General features: G+C 37.8%; 2 protein-coding genes across 4 annotated transcripts in view; one reads left to right on the top strand and one right to left on the bottom strand.

Moving 5' to 3' along the window:
- Positions 1-5,875, bottom strand: part of LOC100704754 (voltage-dependent L-type calcium channel subunit beta-4) — a 28,687-nt gene extending 22,812 nt beyond the window's left edge. For 2 of the 3 annotated variants that reach the window (XM_013274220.3, XM_013274216.3), the window contains exons 1-2: positions 5,507-5,875; positions 4,559-4,651 (exon numbers count right to left, since the gene is read on the bottom strand). In XM_013274220.3, the coding sequence (XP_013129674.1) occupies positions 4,559-4,651; positions 5,507-5,587 (174 nt within the window). In that variant the 5' untranslated portion in view covers positions 5,588-5,875. The remainder of the gene's footprint in view (positions 1-4,558; positions 4,652-5,506) is intronic. The other variant, XM_003438970.5, reaches the window with a different exon arrangement.
- Positions 5,876-14,511: 8,636 nt separating this feature from the next.
- Positions 14,512-14,974, top strand: part of adcy6a (adenylate cyclase 6a) — a 48,484-nt gene continuing 48,021 nt past the window's right edge. The window contains 1 exon segment of the mRNA XM_013275873.3: positions 14,512-14,735. The gene's annotated coding sequence lies outside the window, so the exon portion shown is untranslated.

Raw genomic sequence — 14,974 nt, 5'->3', positions numbered from 1 at the left:
TGTGGGCTGTGGGTAGTGACCAAAAGAACAAGATTGTGGATATAAGGGTGTCTGGTGTCATCTGGTCTATAAAACACTCACAAAACAGTGCAGAAAACCCTAAAGTGATAGAAGTTGCTATAATGTAATACAAAAAAGTGTTTAAAACGCTAAAATTTGGCATCTTTGATTAAAACTAACTCAATCGGTTAAGGATACTACTGCTTATTATTAGTCTAATAGCTTCAGCTTTACTTTGAGAGACTATTTGACCAACTGACTTTTCAAGGTTATTTTTGTTAAATGTTCTGTCAAAGTACAAGGAGTCAGAGTAATAATTGATCAGCCAGGGATCAGAATCGTCTGATTTTCAATGTTCTGAGTCTCACATATGACACAAACATTTTTTTCTATGCACAGTGGTGTGAGCAAATAATCGCTTGCACACTCACAGTCACAGTAAACTGTGGGGGAACCGCCACAAAAACATTTCGACACTGAAATCACCTTCACCCAGCCGAGCATGGACATTTAAAGAAGCTAACAAAGGGGAAAGTAGCTGAAGCTTAAGCTATCCAGAGCTCAGATCCAGGCGCAAAAACAAACAAACAACAACAAAAATGCAGCAACTGTGTGAAAATGTTTTTAATGCATCTGTTCTAAAAGTGCAGCAGCCTCGGTATGAGCAGTCACAGGATCAAAGCAGTAATGAGGAAAATTATGGAGACAAGCAAAATGATGTAATGAAAACAATGTAAGCGCCTGACAATTGCTTTGTTAGAGAAATATGTTGCACCTTCTTTTGTTTGGTGAAGTAAAATATGTCAGATAAAGGTGAATGTATATCATCTTATCTTCAGTTAATTAATTATGCCTCTTTCCAAGAAGCAAAGCTCTTTATTTTCAGTTAGTTAACTTAGTGTACTGGTGGTAGGTGGAGATTTGTAAAGTTTAATAATATATTTTGTTATTAAAATTACATTTTGAACTGATTTTTTTTTGTAAAGGCTTTCAATTATAGTTTTTTAAAAGAAAATTGTAATTGACAAAATCATAAAGAGACAAGTAACTTTAATATTCATCAGGACAGAAAAACCTAAAGTATAAAGTGGCCACTCAAATCTAATAAAATAAACTGTTAAAAACTTAACAAACAATAATGTTTAAAAAGCCTTTTTATCTATCTATTCGTTTATTTTACCTCAGTTTACCTGACTTTTTCCAGGCCTGCTATGTTTCCCTTTTAAAGGTCCCTTGTAGGTGGAGTTAATCAGTGTAAGTGGGAGCAACTGGCTGGTCTCCCTGAAACATTTAAAACATTTGCTTCTTATTTGGTCTGCTTTAGCCCTGTTAGCTCGGAGTTTATACTAAACAACACCTTCCACTCATCATTCAAACACTCATCCCACTGCTGACACACTGATAATACTGACTAACACACCTCATATTGCCAAGTATGGTGCCGGTCTGTTTTAATTAATACAGTTGTGCACTTTTGAAACTGTCCTCCTATTTGTCACAGCTTATGAGTTGGACCACGACAATGGAAGTGGTAAGCTGGCAAAATAAGTACACTTTCTTACATCTTTACTAATAAGTTTTAGATAAGCCGCAACACCAATAAAACTGCTGTGTACCTCGATCTCTGCTGCATGAGTGCAAAGACATGACTGGCTCATATGTTTCCTGTTTCAGCTGCTGTTTGGCTCTTTTGAGACCATCTTTCAAAATTCACACTCAAATTTTTATTCAGGACTCCTTGAGTCAATTTTTTCTGTCTTTGCAATATTTCTGATAAGGGTGCGTTGGTTGTTGGTTGTGATGGTTTATTTTTATTCTTTAGGGAGGGGACGTCAGGAATGGCAGTTAAATTGAAATATAATCTACAAACAACCATCACTGATAATACATCTATGGGTGTATTAAGCAAAGTGCACTAACGTGAATTATTGTGAAATGCAAGAACTTGCCTTTGGTATTTTAAGTGTGCTGCTACTTATATATTTATGGTCACAGTAAATAAGATTATGAGCGCATGGCTTTTACTGTTAACAGAGTATTTCTACTTCTCCTAAAATAATAACTCAGAATACTTGCTCCACTCCTGTCCCAGATAAGGAAAGTTGGGAGAAGATGATAAAGCAGATGATAAAGCAGATGATAAACTGTAAATCCTCGTATTTCAAAAATGGGAAGTGCTTACTTCAAGTCCCAATAAAGCCCAATTCCAAAAATGGCAGAATGCCATGTAAATGTATATAAAAACAGAATACAGTGATTTGCAACTCTAATAAATCCTTATTCACAATTGAAGATAGAAAATGGAAATATTTTAAGAAAAATTATTAGCTCCTTTTGAATTTAATTGCAGCAACATGTCTTAAAAACATTGGGGTGGGGGTAGCAAAATGTTAAAAAAGTAAATGGTACTCAAAGAAACAGCTGGAGAAACATTTTGCAACTAATCAGGCTTAACCACAAATACATCAGTAATATGACTGGGTATGAAAAGTATGTTAGAGAGGCAGAGTTTCACCAATATGCAAAAAAAAAAAAAAAGAAACATGTTCTTCAATGTAAAATTTCCAAGACTTTGAGTATCTCATCATCTATAATATCAAAAGAAACAGATTTTTGGAGAAATCTCTGTGTGCAAGGGACATCGCTGAAAATCAATACTGAGACCCTGTGATATTCAGGCCTGAACACTTCCAGAAATCGCTGTTTGAACGCAGTTCTCTATACTATCCCCAAATACAGGTTAAAGTGTGATCATACAGAGATGCAGCCATATATGAACACCATCCAGAAACCCTACCATCTTCTCTCAAAGCTAAAAATGGCTTAAAAAGCTTAAAAAGGACTGAAACAAAGTGGAAAACTGTTTGGCTGTAATAAATCAAAATTTGAATTTATTTATTTATTTATTTTTAAGACTCTCAGCAAGACAATGCTACACCACATACTACATGGATTTACAACAGCATTGCTTCGAGTAAAAGAATCCAGGTGCTGAGCTGCAGTCCAGACCTTTCACCAACTTAAAGCATTTAGCACATTATGAACCAAAGAATACAATAAAGATAAACCAGGATGGTTGAGCAGCTAGGATCCTCTATCAGACAAAAATGGGTCAACACTCCCCTCCCAAAGGTCCAGCAACTGGACTTCTCCGTTCCAAGATGTTTACGGACTGTTAAAAGAAGAGGGGATGCTACTGAGTGGTAAACATGGCCCTGTCCCAACTTTGACAGGTCTTGCTGTCGTCAATTTCAAGCTAGTATTTTTCTCAAAATGCTACATTTTCTCAGTTTTACACATTTGATTTGATTGTTTCGTTACACTTCGTTTATTGCAAATAAATGTGGGTTTTATGAGTTTTGCAAATCATTGCATTCTGTTTCATTTACATTTTAGAAAGCATCCCAACATTTTTGGAATTGGGTTTTTTGTTTCTGTTAATGCAGCTTAAATCCAAATTCCAAAATTGCACATCACAACTGACTTGAAAATACATGGGAAGAGCCAACACATGGTCCATGTGATTACAACCCTCGACGTTCCACAAAACCGAACAACAGAGCACCTTAACGATATTCAACTTTACTGTAAGAAGCTTTTTAATTTGATTTCAAAAGAGGGTGCTCACCATTTTTTTTGCAAAAACACTTTTCTATGATTAACTCCAGCACATCGCAGATACAAGCTAAACATCTGGTTTTCTCATATCTGCCAAATTTGATAGTTTTGCTGAGTGGCGACGATCTGTTACGCTAAATAACCCAATACATTACAATGACTTCATATTTAAGACGATTTGTACATTTTTTCTTTTTTTTTTGAACAAATTTCTCGGTTTCTGAAACACCATTTACCAGATTAACAGTTTAAAATAATTCATGTTACAGTTCAGCTGTTCAATATTTGGCCTTTCACTTAAAGTCAATATAATCATCTGAGAAAATATTTTTCCCACCCCTTGCCCATATCTACAATCCATTCAAAATAGCTATGCAGCAACATCACAAGGAGAATCCTTTTGTTTCCAATTACAGATACCTTCTTTCTTAAATAACACTAAATCTCCATCTGAGTCTTCCACACATGTCTGACCTGAAAACATTAATTAAAAAAAATACTGAGCTGTGTTGGGATTTTGGTTGAACTTATTTTTTCTGTCAAGCATTTTGCTACCCTCTACTGGGCAAAGCAACCTCTGCAACTGAGGAAAAAGCGCTGTGGATGAAGATGCAGAGCAGAAACTGTCACACTGATATGAACAAAATAAGTAGAGAATCATGCAGGTATTTTAACAACCCCATCCCCACCTCCACCAACGGCAACAACAGCCTATACCCTAAAAAAAGAAATATGCAAGAGTTGCATTACTGCCAACCAGACACTGCGGAGACATTGGCTCTGATGACAAACTTCAAGCACCTTATAGCTTTATTCCAACATTTAGAGCACACCATGACCTACATTTTCCACAGAACCTACAGCTTTTTCCATCCACTAACAATCAGTGTGCAATAATGGGCCTGCAGTGAGACAATCCAGGCACAAAAGGAGCTTTTACCTGTCGTTTGATGAAGCTAGACGTAGTGTCGGAGGATGTGCTGCCATCTGAGCGTTTGAAGCGGCTCTTGCGCTTAGGCAACTTCCTGGGCAGCTGTGAGGAGGAAAGAGATGCACACAGGTGAAGAGATAAAAAGGGGAATGGGTAGATGGATGGCGATAGATAACGGGATGCAACAACTCTCTAGCAGTAATACTGGCAGCAAGGCTGACTATATTTATTTCAGTGCTTTAGTTGCTAATTATTTTGCAGATTTAGATTATTCATACAAAAAATAAATCTACTGCTGGCTTTTAAGGACTGCAAAAGCCAAAATGTATGGTGATTAAGTGCAAAATAGCTGCTTTGCACCAAAGCAAGCTGTAACTGCCAGAATCACACATATTTCAGGGCTGCCTTTCACAGCTTCACATGGTGGTTTGATTAATGCAGAGAGCTCCCTCAAACTGAGGAGAAAGCCTTTCAGATTCAGGCTACAGGTGAGTCCAGAGTCACGGCCTGCACATTTGCACCAATAAAATCCTGCACGAAAATCCCATAATGCTACTGGTGTGTGCTGGTTTCCCTGCACTGGAGTGGATGAAGCGTAGCACGGAGGGGGAAAATGCACTGAAATAAATAAAGCATCAATGCAAAGGCCTGATCTGCGAGTTGAGATCAAAACAGCAAATGCATCGACACCCAAGGAGGTGTTAAACTGTGTATCTGTGTTTAAAAGCCATAATATAAGGATACATGACCGTTCACCGGCTCAAGCATCAATCTGCAGTTTCAGAAAAGGCGGAGGTGAAAAAAAGGGAAAACGGAAAAAAGTAGCTCGCTGCCAAAACGCGACGCCTCAGATTGAACAACAAGTAGCATCTGACACACTAATTAACCATTTTCCTCTTTTGTCGGTGAAGATGGAGTTAGAAGCGAGAGAAATGGGAGTAAAGTGAGCGGATTTACCTGGAAATAGTGCGACTGGGAGCCGGTTTCCACGGCAGACAGAGGGTCTACGGGCGATTTGGACATTTTGACTTGCACCATATATTGAGAGCGCAGGGAGGCGGGATGCACATAGACATGGGTTACTGGAGGAAACAAGAGGCATCAGATACAGTGAAGAGAGCGAAGAAGCGGCAAGCGGGAGGGGGGAAAACGGACACTAATATCCAAACTCAGCTGACGGGAAGGCTAGCTCATACTCCCGAATAAAAACAAAAAAGTCTGTGACGGAGAAACGTAAAGGGAGTGGGGGAAAATACTGAAGCTAAAATAAACCGATAACGCTGAAGCATCAGCGCACGAGCGAACCGTACAGGTCCGTACTAAGTGTGCGACTCTGCCGGGGGTGTCGGCGTTGATTAAAATGACACAAAAATCAATTCAGACCTGCTTACAGTCAACATTTGGCTTCTTTCTTTTTTTTTTAGAAGTGCCTGGCTTCAAACAAACGCCGTGTTCCTTCTCGTCTGTGCATAATATTTGCTTGTCAAAGAAGGATTCAAATAGTTGAAACCGCAGTCAAATAAATGTGGAACCTTCAAAGAGGGCAGCTTTGAAGTCATATTTTAGAGGAGAGGTGGATTTTAGTTGAACGGGTTTGTTTTTCTTTGATCACCTTTGCCTCAGTAAAAGTGGTACTTCCTCACGAGGCATCATTTATAGTGCTTTATGTGACTGATAATAATTTATAAATACATTATAGGTCATTTAGGAGCTATTAATCACTGATACTCAGCAGTCTAATAGATTACGTAGTGTGAACTTAGATTATATGAAACCTAGTTAAGCTCGTTTCAAAATTAATCCATCTGAAATCACTAGCTTTAGATTAGTGCAGGGGTGCAAGCCAGGACTGGCCTGCTAAATGTTCCACTATGATCGACTAAGATTAGATAAGATAAGATAACCCTTTATTGTCATTGCACAGTCATATCTAGTACAATAGTACAACGAAATTGGAAACTGTCCCACGTCGGCACTAGGCACAACTAAACACAACAAAACACAACACAACACACCTTTGCAAAGTGTAAAAACTGAGGCTAGACTTTGCATTGCAATTTGCACCAGGAAGCACTGTGGTGCAAGTAATGTCTAGTAATGAGAGTTTTGTCATAAATTTAATCTGAGGAAGAATTTTTTAATAAAGGTCACTTTTACAGCTTTCTTCTTTTAAACCCTTCTATACCACACTCAAGAGTGAGGCTGCGTGACTTTAGGTTAGATAGTTAAGATAATAATATCTCTTTGTTATGACAGTAAAAGACATATTGGTGAAATTGCACATTATTCGATTGATTTAATAAGGTTACAAATCCTGGCAATCTATCTGTAGTACAAAGAGTAGGCCTGTCTGTGTGCAACAATGCAGTGCACATTACAAATGCTGAGATGTGTTCAGTGTGAGGTTTCTAACTGCCAACCCCCCCACCCCCCAAAACCTGAGGGTTACTTTTGTCATAGGATAGTATTCTGCTGATCAGACAAAAGACCTGGGCTGTAGTTTCAGTAGGTCAGGCAGGTCTTGGCAGTACCTCAAGACCTCAATATGAAAAAGGGGAAGGGAAGCAGCCAGTTGGGCAAGTAAGAGATCAGAGCAGGGGTGGTGGAAAAACTTGCTCCAGCAGTATGGTTGGTGTGCAACGGCAAGGTCTGTGTACACGATGCAAATCAAAAGTGCTCTATTGCTTTTGTCAGTGCTAGAGAGAAGTCACGACAGCACATGGACCCAGCAGTGGGTCTTCTTGCAGCAACCTGGGACTGGCAGAAAGTTGACCTGGGGAGACACCATAGCCCTGACCAACCTCAGGCCTGATATGGTGCTAATATCAGACTCACTGAGGCAGTTGGTGGTCCTGCTAGAGTTGACCATTCCCTGAGAAGACCAGATGGAAGAGGCTCCTTGCCAAGTAGCTTACAGGTGAAGCAAGGCATGGAAGACCCATTGTACCTCAATGTACTAGTAACTAGCCCATGAAGTTGCTCAGGATCAAGGGACTGAACATCATTAATTTATTGACCATGGGCCCACCGGCGGGCCCATTTTACAGGTAAATTTGAAGGGCCGGTCAATAAAGGGTTAGTGCTCCTGAGAAGACATCAAGATGGCAGTGGACCAAAAGGGGAGACCTGCAGATGACTTAAGCCACCCAGACACAAGCTGGAGACTGATCACCCATGGCTAGGTTGCCTGGGTACTGGTGTCTGATGTTGAAAGACCTGAAATACCTGATGACACTGGGTTTGGTTGCACTGTGGGTTGTGTGTTAAAACAAGCACTCTCATCACTCCCTTTTGTCCCCAAAACAATTAAAACTCTTATTTATTGTTATTTGTTATTAATGTTGCTGTTTTGTCGAGCAGTCTTTAGGGTTTCCATGCAGAAGTGCTTTTTGAGCTGCACATTTCTTGTTCAACTCAAATAATTGAGAAACATGTATATAAGAAAATTTAGTATTTTGAGAATCACTTTCCACCATTTTCATATTCTACAAAAATCTGCACAACTTGTTCTTTGGTAGTGATTTACAGTTTTACGCTTTTGACATGTACAGGCCATGAACAAGACACCTCCAGAGTTTCCCCTCTGGGGAGAAAACACTCTGCCTAAAGCTAATGCTACACATAAACTACACATTTCCTATCAACCATAATTAGAAATAAAAGTGAAAATATACAGTTGAAAGGGTAAGTGAGAAATTAAGTGCTATGATATCCCAGGATAATCAATATTTTATGGTATCTTAGAAGGGAAAGGGTGGAACATAAAATTGAAGGTTGAAATAACAAATTGATTTCCATTGGACTGAGTGTCAAAGTATGATTTTTGCCATTACACCTTTAAATCTTTAGTCTAAAATTACTCCCGATGCATTCATAGATAAAGTGTAAAAAGAAACTGGAGCAGTGAGACCTCTCAACAGCAAACTGCGGCAGCAACTTACAGTGAAACAATTTCATAATAACCAACGAAAACAAACTGAAATTTTACCCTTACAAGGGCATGTACATTCTGAAAACTGAACCACAGTAGATGATGAATAGCCTGACCTGTCTTAAGAAAAAAAAAAGTTTAGTTTTAGCAAAATCTGTCAGTTTTTCCACATTTGGTCAGTCTGCTGTTTTAACAAAAACAAAACAAACGTCTCTACAGTAACTACAAGACACTCCTTACTTTAACCACCTTACTTTGGTGTGGTATAACAGGAAATGGGAAATGAATTTGTCAGTAAGAAAGTGTTGTAAGTGATCGTGATTCAAACCTCCGGCTTGGATAAACAACCACTTTCATAACACGACACCATTCTTGATGACTTCCTTTTCATTCTCCACCACGCTCCCTAGAGTAAATACAGTGAAAACTACAGAAACCATGCACACTCGCCTTGTCTGCATTACAAAGTCATCCTGTTTGGCTGCACTGGCCTTTTTTTTTCTTTTCTTTTTTTACAGCCCATTACAGCTCTATAGCTAGTTGAGTTACAGGCCATTTTTAACCTTTTTGTAAATTCAGTAAAGTCAGAAACACCCAAACAGTGACACATCCGTGGTGTTTTCATTTGTGATATAGTCAGATTTTATTCAAATTAGTTACCATCCTGTAGCTGTTTTGTCTGCCTGATGGCTTTTTTTAGCTGCATGCTGGATCCAGTTTCTCTTCCTGTTGTTAAATGTGGACCTAAATATGAATAAGACTTTTCTTATTCCAAAAATTACCCAGTAAAAGTAATAGAGGTGATCCATTTAGCAAAACCTACAGAGATCATCACATCACATCACCACACACCCCCACCCCCACTATTTGCTTCAGTTTTCACCCAAAGCCTGTCCTACAAAGACTCCAGTTGCCCCTTTCCCATCAATATGGCTCTGGTGCAGTGATGGTGCCCATGGTAAAAGCACCAAAAGCTTGCCATGAGATGTGCTACAGCAAACTAAATAAATAGTCAAATCATCAATGACTGATTATTTTCTTTACTTTTATTTGATTTGATTTTTTATTTGTTCACATGAGCCTCTCCTGTGATTTCTCCTCCACTGTTGCTACCTCCTTAACAACTGTGGATGTTTATCTCTTAACATTATAAATAGCAGGCAGTTTGACCAATATGCTGTCTATTTTATCACACTAGGAATAAACTACTGGTTTGTTGGCCAGGTTTGAAGAATTGAAACAGGGCTCCATTAGTAATTCCAGATTCCACATTCAAGATAATTTCATTAATTATTTATTATATTTATCTTAGTTTTCCCGAACAGCAGTCCTTTTTAACTCGGACAGCTGGCAGTTTGCTGTTCAAACTCAGAAAACCAAAGATCCTAAAGCTAAATCTAAACAATAACATAGTGGTAACAACACCAAGCTTTGACTTGAATTATTTAAACGCTTTAAAAACTACAGGCTAACTTTGAATGGCTTTTATTGACCAGATTGAGCTATAAGAGGCCAGGATGATTACGGCTTTCGTTATGCTGACATAACAACTCAGTGTGTCAATATGCTTGTGTTAATTTGGTTAAAATGACAGAAATATGTTCCATGCGATAAAAATTTAAAGTGCAATATTAAACATAATAAATTCTGACATGGACTCAAGTTGTACCACAAAGTCTCTGATGATTTTATAACTAATCAGTTTTACCACAAAAAACCCAACTAACATGTAGTGGTCTTTTAAAAATTTGGACTTCATTTCTTTTTGTTATTTAGCATAATTCATTTCACGTGTTGTCTCTTTAGGACAGTAACGTATTAGATTATGTCTATTATATCGCAGTTACTGGCATAACTTTAAAAGATGGTTGTGGGACGTGGCGTAAAGTGCATCTGTGTTCTGGACACTCAAGTTCAAGTTTACAGCTTAAATACCAGTGTTAATTTAAGCTTGTCCACTGTAACCTGCTAATTTCTGTTTGTTTAACGCTCAGTTTTATGAGTTGTCAGCCTTTGTAAACATCACTGTAGTGTCCTGTCTGATTTAGTTTAGGCACTGACGATAAATCAGGAGGCACTGCTTAGAAACCAAACCCTGTTCATCTCCAAGAAATGACTGTGATTACAGAGTTTACAGGAGCTGTTGGATTTTACTGTAAACTTATATTATTTCGGTTGTTTTTAATTAAATCAGAAGCAAGTGGAAACTATATACAGAACAAACATTGTTTAAAAACTGATTCCATTTGATTTTTACAGAGAAAGCTGTGAGAGTACTAACTATTACTATTGTTTTGAATGTATCTATGTACTGCATTTAGCAGGTTGTATTCTTCCAAAGAAGGCATCAATCCTCTGAGGTCCACATGTAAGTCGGAATAGGTGACAATCCTAACCTTAACTTTAACTCTAAACCTAATCCAAATATATAACTTTTTATATAACTTTTTTTCAATTTTGTATAAATTATTCATTGAAGTACAATTGGGGGGAAAAAAAGAAAATAATCAATATGCTCCACATCAAGAACTATTTACTTTACTACTACCTTTTTTTTTACTAGTCTGTTTAATTTCTAAAAACAAGAAATTGAGAAGAAGAAATATATGTTACAAGAACAAAATATTTTAACTAAGAGAGTATTAAAATATATATAGAAAAAAATTGTATTTTAGGAAAATGTTTGCGTGATTTTCTTTTAAGAAAAAAGGTGAATGTATCATACATACATGCATCATATATACCCAATTAGGCTACATCAATATAATAAATATTAATTAGCACAACAAATGTAAACAAGAGTAAGTAATTCAGTATTAATCAAAATACACTAGAGAAATAAATGTTCAGTTTTAAAATAACTCCAGTAAGAATGAGTTATTCAATAAAAGTTTAACTCCTTCGTCTTTGTTGTGGATTCCAAAGATGAAGAAGAAAATATCTCTTCCTCACAATCTTTCAGATCTTTACATATCAAGCATAAATGAGGCTTGTGTGTAGTAATAACTCAGTAATTTATGTTTTGTAAATTTAGCTTACCATACAGTTATAATGTGAATAGAGCTGCTACATGTCTTATAGCTTAATTATATAAAGAAATATGCTATTTACCATGTGTAAAATTAGGAAATAGCAGTAACATACTGTTAAGATTTTTGTTTTCTTTTTTTAATCAGCTAAGAGCCTCTTATTGGCTGTGTGTTTCCCCCCATTCTGAAACCAAACCTAAAGCATTGGATTTGGGTCATTACACAAAAAGTCTGTGGATGTCTCTGACCTGACCCTCTCACATTTAGCTTTATTTGTTTGGTACTTTTATAACTTTGCCATAATTAATGAAGCGATGTAAATCTGTAATGGGTCTTTTTTACTAGCTATACATATTTTCAGAGTAACAGGCTCTGGGGTACATGTACATGGAGTGTCTACGTTTTTTAACTTTAACATTTTCCAGCATTTTTGAGCTCTTATAACTTCATTCGTAACTTCATAACAGGTGACAGGCATGTTACATTTTTACAGCTGAAAAATACATTTAAGCTCTGTTTAAAAACTGGAACCAGGCTGACTTTTCAATGTAAAGCCATTGGTCTAACAAAGAGTAAAAGAAACGAGCATTGGCACCCAGGATGTTTTATCTGTTTTCTCATATTTCACTTAAAAACAAAACCCCTCAATAAATACATTTTGGGTAAACTTTAAAGGTTGTCATGTTGTGTAGGTCTTATAGCTTATGGCTCTGAAACAGAAAAACAATCAAATTTTCTATATAAAAATTTGGACTTATCAGATTAATCAGACAGTTTTAGGTCCTGAAGAGATGTTTCGAAATCCTTGCAATGTGAGCACACAGAAGGGATCGAGACATCAAATTTCCATAAAACTGCTTTTCACTGTGTGTCTGCCTCCATAAATCCAGTAAATTAAAAGATAATAAATACAATTACTACACTGGTTAATTCTTTACTCTCCTCCTAATGCCAGTTTTCCCCCCCTTTCTCTCGTTGGTGTTGTTGGAGATCACAGCAGGTGTTTGACCTGCCCGGCTTGCTGCAGACTTCACCTCTAGAGGGCGTGCCGAGTGAAAGCGGGAATGAGAGAGTGGTGTGAGCAGCAGCGGCGCGCCTCGGCGGAGCGGAGCTGCGTCAAAGCAGCCAAAGTTAGACAGCATTACGCCGGAAATTAGAGGATTTTCATGTCAAAATAAAAGCCGAAAACACTACTATTGGACCGTGCGAAGACCACAAGCAGTGAATAAGGTGATGCAATCGTTGAGATTTAATGGAATAAAAAAAGATCGGCGTGAAGAACAAACCTTCATACTCATTTTAGCCAATTTTCTTTTAGCTGCTGTCAAGGTCTTTTTTTTTTTTTTTTTTTTTTAAATTACTGGGTCACTAGATTAAATGAACACCCAGATAAGAAGCTATGCATTAAATATTTATATAAATGAATTTAGTTCTTTTATGTTTTCAGCAATTTAATCATTAGAAAACTGGGTGTTGCAAAAAATATTAACTTGCTGCTAACACTTGTTTTAGTTTGTAAAAGAAGGCCTGTTTTTCTCATCCACAGAAATCCTTACATACGTACTATATGTAACACTGTGAGGTAACCTGTGCTTCAAAGCTATTGCTTATTTTTTCACAAACACAGACTTTCATGTTTGTCCAGAGCCCGTTATGTTTTTATTTGCAATCTTTAGTTTTGATTAAAAAAACCCATCGTGGGTGTTTGAACTTTACTGCACAGAAGAAGTTTAATACTAAAAGAATGGATTCCAATTCTGCTTCTGAAACTGGGCTAAAACCTGCAAAGAATCACATTAGTCCTGTATTTTAATCAGGGGTCAAATTGTTTAACAGCTGGCTTGCATCAATGCGATCGTATAACTCAAATACACTTCATTATGAATGCTTTTTTAGTATGCAGGTGAAATCTTATTACATCCTGTGATCAGACTTTTTAAATTTAAGATATTTGCTTGGTTGAACTATATTAACAAAAAGACACACCAATAATATTAAAAGCTTTATATCAGAATCGGAAAACTTTAATAATCCCTAAGGAAATTATGTGGTTACAGATGCTCCAAGACAGTAACAGTAACAGACTGAACAAAATGAAATAATACTATGTATTACAAAGTTTACAAAGTATAAGAAATAGCTGTAATTATAATGATTTAACTTGGCAAGAGTCACGTACATTATGTTCACCAAATATAACAGTGGTTCTCAAACATTTTCTATGATGTCACCCTTTAGAAACCAAAAATATTCAGGGCCTACAGGGGTGCAAGTGAATTTGCAGGTAAATAAAGGTCAGAATTAAAGCATCAGCAAAATGCTGCTTGTTTCTCACCCTTAAAGATAATTTTCAACCAGTTTGGTTTCACTTCGTACTTTTCCACTGATCATCCGAGCCTCTAACACTTCGATAACTACTGAATGTGTGTTTATCAGAAGCATGTATTCACAGTGTGAGCATGAGTGACAGCACCGGCTGATTTCCAATCCTCTGCTGGGATTTCAACTTCATACTTTTACTTACATTCTAGGGGTGTTTGATATTAATGCTAAATACAATAATAAATCACTTATTAAGAGTTTAAAAACAATTATAATCACAGAAAATGTCCATGGGAAAATAAAAGAACATTAATTTACATACATTTTATAACTATATTTTGCAAAAAAAAAGAGCAAAGAAAATAATAAAGGTTCTGAACAGTCTTTCTCGTGCAGCCATACTCCACAAGTTTGCGCCCTTTTTGACAGATGTAAACATTAGTCCTGACTGACCTCTGCCTCTTTAAACATCAGCCTAGGAACGCAGTTTGCCAGCAGATCGTTTTATGCTTCGTACATCATCAGTGCAGTGTTAAGATCAACTAAATCTCTGAATTGTAAGATGTGTAGTTTTTATATTCCTTCTGTCAAATACATTTAGGATTCTTCTGCAGCGGCAGCAGCATTTGAGTTTGAAAACCTTAAACGGAAGTGTGATGTTTGTACTCCCTCTGTCTTGACAGTGGTGCTGGGAGCCGAGAGGGTCAGGGGGAGGAGAGGCAAGGGAGTGGAGCGAGAAGACGACAGGAGGAGATCCACCACAGGGTGACCAATTTAACCGGACCATCCTTGGACCGCTAGGCTACAAATGGTCCTCCACCCTGGGCGCCCCTACCGACAACCACCGCGCAATCGGATTGTGTGCTGCGCTCCTGTCGGCGGATAGAAACAGAAGATGATCTCGGTGAGTCCGTCCTTTTTTTAAAAACTGCTGCTGCTGCTGCACACCGCAGGCCGACATATATAAAATATGTTCTCCTGTCACACAAACGTCTCGGGCGCTGTTGGAGCAGACAGCGCCGCAGACGCCCGTGCCACCTCGCTGTCAGTACTCCATTTGTGCCGAAGTGAATGACATGGCTGGCGACAGTTGCTGCGAGGCCTCCGCTTCACATCGGCGGCGGTGTGGCGGCGGTGGTGGCA

This window comes from Oreochromis niloticus, linkage group LG20, assembly GCF_001858045.2.
Source record: "Oreochromis niloticus isolate F11D_XX linkage group LG20, O_niloticus_UMD_NMBU, whole genome shotgun sequence".
Lineage (NCBI taxonomy): Eukaryota > Metazoa > Chordata > Actinopteri > Cichliformes > Cichlidae > Oreochromis > Oreochromis niloticus.
Note: the sequence above shows the minus strand (reverse complement) of the source record. Positions and strands in the feature narration are given on the sequence as shown.